The sequence below is a fragment of the Cygnus olor genome, chromosome 3 (assembly GCF_009769625.2).
Source record: "Cygnus olor isolate bCygOlo1 chromosome 3, bCygOlo1.pri.v2, whole genome shotgun sequence".
Taxonomy (NCBI): Eukaryota; Metazoa; Chordata; class Aves; order Anseriformes; family Anatidae; genus Cygnus; species Cygnus olor.
Genome location: NC_049171.1, coordinates 80884084 through 80894589, shown reverse-complemented (window position 1 = coordinate 80894589; position 10506 = coordinate 80884084). Strand labels below are relative to the sequence as shown.

Genomic DNA, 10506 nt, shown 5'->3' with positions numbered 1-10506 from the left:
CTAAGAGTCCGATAAGCTATGGACATGTGCCCAGGTGACTCGAGTGGAAACACTGTCCCATTCACTCTGAGCTCCATGTCGCTTCATGAGGCCATACCTGTCCCTCCAGCACATAGCACCTGTTGTTCATGCAAACATAGTGTACAGAAATGCATGACATTTTTTGAACTTTCCGTAGACAAATCTCCTTTAATGTTCAGATATATTTCAAATTCTTAGAGGGAAACACTAGATGATTGTCAATGACAGAAGTCTCATAAGGTTTTGAAAAGCAGACTTTATTTAATAGGCACATCATTGCTTTAATAGCACTGGGCTGCAGAGCTCACTTCACCATTTGTAAATGGTTTTGTTTGATTACATTGCATTTCCTCAGTGACAGTAGGTTCAAGTAAAAAAATTACTGCTTTTTTATTTTATTTCTCAAGATGGAAAAAAAACAGTAGAACAAACAGTTCACAAGAGCATAATACAGACCAAACTGCCTGTGAACCAGCAGAAGTCAAGACAAATTGTAATTTGAGCACTGAACAGTTAAAGCTGCAAGACAACCATGCTACATTTGCTCAGATGGGATTTTGCATTATGCAGGATGGAGATGAATGTTGCCCACTAATGCAACAAGGGACTGGCTTTCTTATACTGAGAAACAAACATTGTCCAACACAGACAAGAAAGAGGGTTTCAAAACAAAACAGCTCACATGAAATTAGCTTCCTTGCTATTTCTGATTATAAAAGTTGTACTCCCTCATCTGTAAAAGTTAAAGGCTTAAAAGTACTGCTAACATAACTCTAAACCTGCAATTTAATTAGCTTTTCAGCTTTTTTTCCCCTATATTACAATTCTTTGTGATATTGGAAAACCGTCTTTAAGAGACAAAAACATAGCATTCTGGATTGTTTTAGTAATTAAGTAGTTTACTTCTTTGATATATTTCTTCCCCGAAAAACTTCATTTTAATATGTTATTAAATTTCACCAGTAGAAGCATATAAAATCAGAAATCATAAGAGGAAAATAACATTGCTCTATGAAAGAAAAAAGCATGACTTTAACATAGTTTTATGAACATCGTAAAAGAAGCACATGTGGCATTCTGAAAATGGAGAAGTATTTTGTGAGTCTAAACAATTGAAAGTTTCAATGTTCTTAGGCCTGACATTCTATCTTCTTAAGGAACATTTCCAAAGTCAGTATCTTGCCTTTTTTTTTTCTTTTTTCTTTTTTATAATATTTTCTAGCATTGTATAGGACAGACAACCTAAAACCAACAATGCAGTAATCTAGCGTGCTGCACACATTAATATTCACTAGTTGCTTTAGTAATAGCACTTTACACTGAAGATACCTACTGCATTTGTAAAACTCATTTTTAAATCAGCTTGTCAAACCTTTTGAGAAGCAATCTGGGCAATCAGGTGGGTATTTTTTGTGTTTACTATGAATACAGCCAATTACAGAATCAGAGGTCACTCTCTCCATACAGTGCTGATGAAAATGAGGTGTAATCCAGAGCCCCAGGAACAGAACCTGGGCCAGTGTATGGAGGCATTCTCTTGATGCAGTACTGAGCCTGCTCAGGAGGCAGCTCTCGACGTAACTCATCTGCGAGGATATAAGGCTGTGAGGGGGGAAACGATTGACAAATTCAGTATGTATTCTTCAAAGACTTAAAATACATTCGTTTTCTGTAACTGTGGCTAATACACTTGGATGTCCTGCTCATTTTCCTGTAACCAAATGTTCTGCTTGATAAACTCCACCCTTAATGATGAAGGAAACAATCCTACACCAACAAACTGATTAGGTTAAAATCCAGTCTCAGGATATGTACCTGTGTGTGTTAGCCACGGATCACTGTGCAGCAATGGGTAGACTGCTACTGCTACAGGAGCCCATCCATGGGTAGCTAGTTCAGTATCCCTAGAGTGCCTCACTGTCCCTTCTGCAGTGACAGGGCAGACACACTGTCAGTTAGATCATGGTAGTTTCAACATCCTAATATATTTATAATGAAAGATGCACTATTGCTATTAATGGTTTGCATTTATGATATGAAGGATACACTCTGAAACCACTAGTAGAATTGGCACTGTTTAAAATAACAACATAAAGAAAACTGTATTTTCCTGAGACCTTGGCTTTCATCTTGCACATGAATTCCTACTGAGAACATGTCTGGAATTCAAAATGAGGTCCACAGTAACTGTGATGACTACTGCAAACATGTCCTGAGTTCAGAATGTGGTCCTTAATAACTGAGATCACAAAATCAATACAAACAGCCAGAATGACAAAATCAATAGAGCGAGCTTGGGCAAATAGACCCGTACTGCTGTGATCTCTTCTTTCTCAATAGCACAGGATTGGTTTCCTGGCAGATGAGGCCCTGCCTCCTCCAGAGGCTACTGTGTTGCCATCTTCCTTCCTTTAATTTTCTTAACACAGCTCACTCACCAGTGGATCTGGCTGTGGGGTGGAGAGCATGCCAAACTCAGGAGCTTCCTCCATGTACCCGTGGAGGAACAGAGGAAGCTTCCTCTTGTTCCTCCTCGGATGGGGCAATGCCACATTGCATCACCCTGTTGCATGAGATGTCAGGTCACAACCTGGCCCACAATTGGGTGTAATCTTGTGCAATTGACCCAGGCTGTGTTCCAGAGGGCCAAATTCTGCATTGAAACATCCAGACAACATCATGAAAGGCAGAATGAGTTCTCCTTTAATGAAGGCTGCTGTGTGGAAACAGCTTGATGTACAATATATCCATTATATGGACAAACTGTTTGTCTAAGATGTCTAATTTTGTTATCTCTGTGTGACGATACAAACCTTGAATTCTGCACACATTTCAGCTAAGAGTGTTGGTTCCATACAAGAAAAAAGGCAAGTGCCTTCTCTGAACTCTTACGAACTGAAAACAAAGCTTCATAATTACTAAAAAGCTTGTATAAGACTTTCAGTAAATAAGAGCTAAACAGGAGAGCTGTTTAATCCTTACAGCCAGCAGCATAATGACTGACCTTATCTGAAGCCAGGATTCTGAAGGAAGCTATCACTTGCTCAGCCGTGTCTGTATCTGCTGTTTCTCTGGTCATGAAGTCAATGAAGGACTGGAAAGTAACAGTTCCTTGTCCATTGGGGTCAACCAGAGACATGATCCGGGCAAACTCAGCTTCACCCTTTCAGAGAATTAAAAAATAATAAAAAAAAAAAGGTCACTGTAATATGTCTCTGAAAGCCCATGAAGCCCATGTCTTCATGTCTTCTCATGAACCACTAGGTACCAGTGGTCATAGTCTTTAAAGCATATTACCGACTTAGGAACAGAAGTGTCACAGTTGATGAAATCTGGGATCTTAAATAACTACCTCTCTTTTGTAAAACAGCCATGGTGCTTTTGGAAAAGATATTCTTTGTCCCAAATACACAGCACATACCTTTGAATTAACTTTCTGTAACTTCCCCCCTGTCCCATTCTCTCTCAATGCCTGTTAACCTTGTTCTAACCCTTCATTTTTCACCACCTCCTAAAACCAATAATAATCCCATTATTATTTAGGTACTGCACAGGAACTTGGAAAAATACCCCAAGAAGGTATATGCAGACTCACTGAACAAAGAACTGAGGGAAACAATTCTAAAAATTTCACGCCACATACAGGACAGTTCAACTTCAGCTCATCTTTTTTTTCCACTAAAAAGAATGAACTGGCATGGATGGGTGGGGGGAATTTTTTAAAAAATGAGGGAAAAGAGTGCAGTGCCCAAACCTAGTTCATGAGAATAATAAGAAGTAAAAAACATCAAACTTGTCCTTCCTCATGCAGATAAAAATTTTAATTTTATACAGAAAAGAAAGAAGAAATAAAGATTTAATGACTGTTAAATTCAACTTTGAAAATTTCCTTATAATTCAAAGAGCAATACAGTTGACCATAGAATATGGTTCTCAAGTGTCTAGTTTTACTTTTAACTTCCTTTTTAACCATTTGAAAACACAGAAAAAAGCAAACAAACAAGGAACTAATATCTCTAGTGTAAATTATATTATTAGTATTCTGCCAATCTAAATAAGGTTTAGTGTTGCTGGGTTATTGTCACAAGCTGTAAGCAAAATCAATTGCCATTGTTTCGTAAAATTCATACCAAATCATAACCCATTGAAATCAGGCAAGCTCTGAAATCATCGTGGTCCATCAGTCCATTCTTCCTCTATTGATCAAAACAATGTAAGGAACATATGGAAGGAAAGGTGTGAAGCATCCAAGGTCATTTTCAGGTGATGAGTTTAGACCATTGGGAAATTGGATCCAGTATATGAACAGTATTCATTGATATTGCCCAAGCAGATCACCAGAATCATCATCAGTTTTAGAGGAGGAAGAAGTAGCTAACATATTACACACAGGAAACAGACATTTTCACCACAAGGTGAAAGGTCAGGGGAGAGATAAGGGAGAAGACAAAAATACAGAGGAGACAACCAGAGAAGACAAAGAAAAGAGCAAGGAGAAAAGTTTGTTACTAAACTAGTCAAAATGAGGAGATGCACAAGCTGCCTCCCTGATATTCCAAGTCTTTTCAATTCTCTGCAAGGGACAGAGTAGTGACTATAAGTGTAGTTAAAAACAGACAGAAAATAGTGTATCACTGACTATTTAAAACACTCCACCTCCAAGGTACATGGTAAGAGCTACCTGCTGATATATTGGAAATAAATACATGGATTTTCCTTCTTCTGACTACAGGCTATCAAGCTCTAGACTACAACAAAGAGATGAGCACGCTGACTTAAAGGATGGGACTTGCAAAACTTAGAAGGTCACTGAAAGGCCTTGTATAAAAGGAGGTTGCTTATTTTACAGGCAATAACACGTGTTATTCCTGGGTCAGAGGTGAATAAATGGTATGACAGTAATAAGGTAAAGAAATGTTTCCTCTGTTTTGTGGTATAATACAGTGGTTTTGAGAAGACTGTATCATTCTAAATAAGGAGAGAGCAGTAGAGAGCTTGTGTTGAGTCTGAGGAAAAGAAAATGAGAAGTCTGGTTGCAAGAAGCATAGGAGTTCCCCACAGTTGTCTCATCAAGTGAAAGAAGCAACCTGAAAAGTCTTTGAAAAAATGCACAGTCCAAGAAATGTGGCTCCAAGGTATGCTGAGAGTCCATCTAATCCAGCTGCTTTCCCAGAGGCAGAACCTTTTTACAGCATTGTGCTGAATACACTGGTGTTTAAATCCACAATTGGCAATTATTATATTGGCCTATCTGAAAACAAAACAATATCAGCTTCCTCTACCTGCAGGTCATTTCCAACCTGTCCTAGACTGATGAGGCAGGCTTTAAATTCATCAGAGTGTAGATTGCCAGATTCATCCTAGCATCCCATCAAGGTCATGCATTTGGAAGGTGAAAGGAAAAAGGAAAAAATCACAGATCAGGTTAGTTGGTTAGTAAAGAACATTCTACTCTTTTATGAATAGCCATATGTTTATATAAATTCATGGAAACATAATGTCAATTTATTGCAATGAATTACCTAAAACGTGTACAACATTTTTAGTTTCATGTTTTAGTTTTTCACTTGGTACAAGAGGTCCTTATTTCAACCACAGTATTCACACTCATTCCTCTATGGGCATTTTTTTTTTTTTTTAACATTTATGCTGATACGATGGTTTTTATTCTATTGTACTATCATTTGCTGTCTTCATTTTCTATTGCTGTACAACAGTGTATCCGAGATTCAGTAAACAGATCACTGAATCTGTGCAAAACCTTTCTCCCTGCACAATCACTGTTACTTCTCTCGATCTGATAATATTTCTTAACAACTGAACATGCACATTTCAAATGAAAGAGAGAACTACAAAACAATTGACTTTTCCCTAGATCCAAAAGAAATTTAGAAATGATATATCTTGTTTTCTGTTCTTTAACAATCTATACAGTAAGGTTTTGGTTTGAAAACTGACTTTAAAGGAGCCCCATTAAATTCTAGGTTAAATGGCTCCTAATTCCATCACATCTAACTGGATCATTGTTTTGAACCAATTAATTTTTCCATTTTGCAGGTCAAGAAATTTACACTAATTCTTAAAAACAGACTGGTTCTTCTCTTCCTTCTTGCTCATACAAAATTTGCCCTATCTGCCATGTACTTCAGATTGAGTTAACATGTATACAACTACAGAGATGTTCCTAAGCTAAAAAATTTTTGCCTTTATTGATTTGACAGATTGACAGTTTGCAGAAGATCCAAGGTTTTCATTCTGCTTTTTACAGGGATTTGGTTTGCCTGGTGGATGAATAACTTACTTTTGAAAATTTCTATGTAGTTATGCATAACTGAAATTTTAAGAGTTTTAACAAATGTACTGAGTTTATTTAACCAATGAATAGGATTAAGTGATGGTTAACTTCATGACACCATGCATTTTTGACATATCATGCTGTGATTATACTGACTCCCTCTACATCAATCTCCACCAGCTCCATGAAGGGAAGATGAAAAATAACAGTGGGAAGTCAATGATGAAAGATAAAGCAAAGCTACACATTTGGAGCAGCATTTAGTTGAAAGCCACAACCACAGTGATTTTTTTTGTTAACATCTCTATTTTATGGAATAATTCCTGCTACAAAGCATTCAAAATGGTTTGTTTTATCATTCACTGAAAATGTTAATCTACGCTGACTTGAAACTCTGCAAAACCATCCTGAGGACAGGCAATGGGAGCAAGTCACACCATGAACGCAGTCAGCTCATTTTATCTTCTTTCTAAAGCCAAAGAAATTACTGTGTAACTACAAACAAAATAATATAGAAATGGGGACTAAGAGCCAAATCCTGTTCCTCTTCCTCCTCCCCCTACAGGATTTGGTAGGGGAATATTAGGTCTTTAAGTACACCGGGGGTGTTCTCTGTATGTGTAAGCATCCTAACCAGCCATACATGGCAGCTGTAGTCATGCAACAAGTAGCGGAGGGCAGCCAGGAGTGAAAGGGAGACTAGCATATCTACCAAAGCAACCATTTTCTCTAGGAGTGCAATGGTTGCACTGAAGCTCACATACAGCATCTGCCTTTGGGATTTCCCAATAGAAGGTTCAAGTAGTTGTGCCATGTGCTATAGCAGGCTCTCACTTTCTTGTAGCTAATTTTTTTAATCTGTATCATCTACAGCACAAAAAAAAATCTTCGCCAAATATTGGAGTTGCATCGGATACAATGATATTTTGCAATGAAGTCATAAATCAAATCCATGTGATGGCTTGCTCAATGGAAAGTGGTTCTTTGCATTGTTTACACACCAGCACTGAAATTAGTTTTTTTAAGCATATAAATAATTGGCTCATTTATCTTTTCCTACAGATATGAAGTAAAACACTGAAACCTCTCCTTGTTTCATTATTAGTCTCCAGAAAACTTTTCCTTCCCCTATATGACTTTTATGTGGCCTTATATAAAAAAGTGTGCTTCTGAGTCAAAGAAATACATTCTCAAATATATGCCTTGGTTTCCTGAGTGCTAATTGACCTGCATAAGGTTGATCATAGGGTTCATTTAATAGGGTGCTGTTGTTTTTCTGTTAGTGAAATATACCATGGCAGGATGCTCTTGTTCTGCATGCAAAGCTCCTTCTTAAAATCTGTAGTTTGCACAAAAATCAACAATAGCATACATTAACAGCCAGTAGGATATTGCTTGCAAAGCAGCTGCAGGTCTTTTATCCCCTACTTCATGATCTTACTTAGAATGTACTAAATATACTGAATCTGGAAAAGGAATCTGCATGAAAAGATTTGAAAACCAGTGACTGGCAACATGTCTCAACGTCCCAATTTGTCTGCATACCATAATTCAGCTATTCACCATTTTAAACACTTCTAAACTGCTATGATTCAGACATGGTGTCCCACTTTCTCTTTTTTCCTCTATGCAATCACAGTGAGGAAGGAAATATACCAGCTTTGCTAAAGATTCACATTTATACGTACAACTAGACTGTGCCTTTAGGCATAGCCTCCAGCAAGGAATACTGGGTAAGGAGCAACATCCTCAGGAATAATGTCTTGGGTACCAGCATGCATACATGTCTGTTGGGAAGAGAAGCCCCTGGTAGGCTGCCCCTTGCCCCAAGGGAGATAGTGTATTTACCACCTCCCTTTGACAAGGGTGACTTGTAATGCTTTTTGTGTTAGCACAGATGTGCTGGTGGATGCACCGAAAGAAATGCAAACTCTTCCTGCCCTTGCAATTCTTATATGCACTGTGCCCACTTACTCAGTGCAATTTGGGAGTCTGAGGCATGTAGCCTCAAACAAAAGCTTGGAAAGTACAGAATTGTTTTCTTTCAGATATTCAAGGTGGAGAAGCTATTTAAAATAATAACTTAGCTCTCTTTCAAAGAGCTAACAATGGCAGAATTAAGCCTCATAATTGATTATAAACTATATTTTTTATGTATGTGTGTTTATATATATATATATATATATAAACATATATATATGTGCGTATGTATACACACACACACATATATATATTCTTCCTGGAGTGGAAGAAAGTTGTTAGGTTTATCTGTACCAAGATACATTCTTTAAAATAGAGAAGGGAGCTACTCTGCACATTAGTACCCTGCTGACATCCTCAGCACAGCCTAAGAGTTAAACATTAAGATGTTTCTTGAACTGAAGAAATACCACAGAAGTCAGAGCTATAGCAGGCATAAATGATTCTGTTGTGCTTATGCATTTAAAGCCTACTGGTCAAGGGCAGCATTAATTTTTCATATCTTTTTTGTCTATTCATCACTGTGAATTGCAGACTAATTCTTCCAGTGTATTTTTAAAACTATGTCAGGCATTCAGAAATGCTCCTATGAGCAACAGAATTATTACATATATTGCTAAATGATTTTTCCTTCTTACATGAAGAAGTCAGTACTTTCATGTTAGTGCCTATGTTCAGATGATCCAGTTTCCTCTTCATTTCTATTTAAGATAATCAAGACCATAAAAGAATACATTATTGCCCTCTCTATCTAAATTCCAAATTTAGAGTCCTCATTATTTAGTGTAGCCAGAAGTATCCCTGAAGCACCCTGGGCTGTCATTGTTCACTGATGCTAAATATTCAAGTGTGCAAGGACAGGAAAGATATAAAAATGAAAAACAAGCCTGCCTCTCTCAAACATTTTTGTTCAATGTCTCCTTCTAGTCTGTGTAGATCAAGTAGCATCTGCCCTTTAAATTACAGGGTAATTTAATCTGTATAAGCTTCTCTTTTATCAGTGTTTCTGCTATCTGTCCCCTGCAGAAAGCCCGGCTTGAGGGCTGAGTGGTTTTAGATCTTACCTTTCTCCTTTCTTAAACTTGCATTATGCTTCTAAGAACGTAATTGCTGTACTGTGACTATACTGAAGTCCTCCTGGACTGATTTCCCATCTCTGATGGAAGGAGTGTGCTAAAGGGGGTATTTGCAAAATTGTTTTTCTCTTAATGTGATCCTTCCAGGCCTATTTTTAAGGCCTTTGAATTATATCTGATATGGGGACAGGTAGGGTGTGCAGCTAAACTTGCAGTCCAGGCCCAGGATGTTGAGGCCCTAGAAGCTACTGGAGAATCCATCTCCTTGCACTTCTGACTCAGTTGCTCATGCTTCCTGCAACAGAAGCAAGGGCAGAAGGAGCACTGCATGAAGCTATGTCTCATTATAACCTGGAGAAGTGGGGAGATGGGGGTAGGCAATGATCTAGGAGCTGAGAAGCCCTTCTGTGTTGTACATTATTGTCATGGCCCATCTCCAGCCTGCCTGTGGCTATGTGACACATAGGCCCTTCCTATGTCCTTGCTCTATTGGACCCTTTGGTATCTCAAAGTCCTTCTGAAGATCCTGAAGATCCCTAACACTAGGGCTGGTTGCTGTAGGAATTAGCTTCTTCCTTCAAGACCTTCTGGGGCACCAAGAGATGCCAAGAGTGGCTCCTCATTGACTGAACCAGCCTTGCTGCCAGCATGGCAGACAACTTACCTATGAACTACAAAGATACAAGGATGCTAGAAATGACTATCCAGTGTAACATATACTAGGATTCAGTCACCTCACTTCCTTATCTTTAGGAAGCTGTCATATCTTAAATACTCTGAAATACTGCCATGTAATTTATCCAAGCCTGGATAAATTCGCTTTTAATAGCTCTAATTGCTCAGTCATCTGCTCTTGTGCACTGGGAAAGCCATTTAGTATGCTACTTCCTTCCAACCCAAGAAAGTTCTTTCTGCTTCTGTAGTGGTATCTTCTGCTTCCTCAGTAAATACAAAAAGGAATTATGCTGCAGTAGAATAACATTATATGGAAAGTAATATTTTCCATAAAATCTCTTCCCGATTCCTGTGTAGCTAGCCTTTTCTATACTTGTGTGTTCCTTCAAAAAGCAGAGGCTTGAGAATTCTGCTTTTCATCCTAAACAGTTAAGTATATTCTAAAGAATACTTAGCAAA

The 10506-nt window shown here is 38.1% G+C and overlaps 1 protein-coding gene across 5 annotated transcripts in view; it reads right to left on the bottom strand.

The window, feature by feature from the left end:
* Positions 1-387: 387 nt before the first annotated feature.
* ACTN2 (actinin alpha 2) overlaps positions 388-10506 on the bottom strand; it is a 69139-nt gene continuing 59020 nt past the window's right edge. For 2 of the 5 annotated variants that reach the window (XM_040552719.1, XM_040552718.1), the window contains exons 19-21: positions 4152-4217; positions 3026-3184; positions 388-1623 (exon numbers count right to left, since the gene is read on the bottom strand). In XM_040552719.1, the coding sequence (XP_040408653.1) occupies positions 1465-1623; positions 3026-3184; positions 4152-4217 (384 nt within the window). In that variant the 3' untranslated portion in view covers positions 388-1464. Of the gene's footprint in view, positions 1624-3025; positions 3185-4151; positions 4218-5303; positions 5382-10506 lie in introns of all 5 variants that reach the window. The other 3 variants (XM_040552721.1, XM_040552722.1, XM_040552720.1) reach the window with 3 other exon arrangements.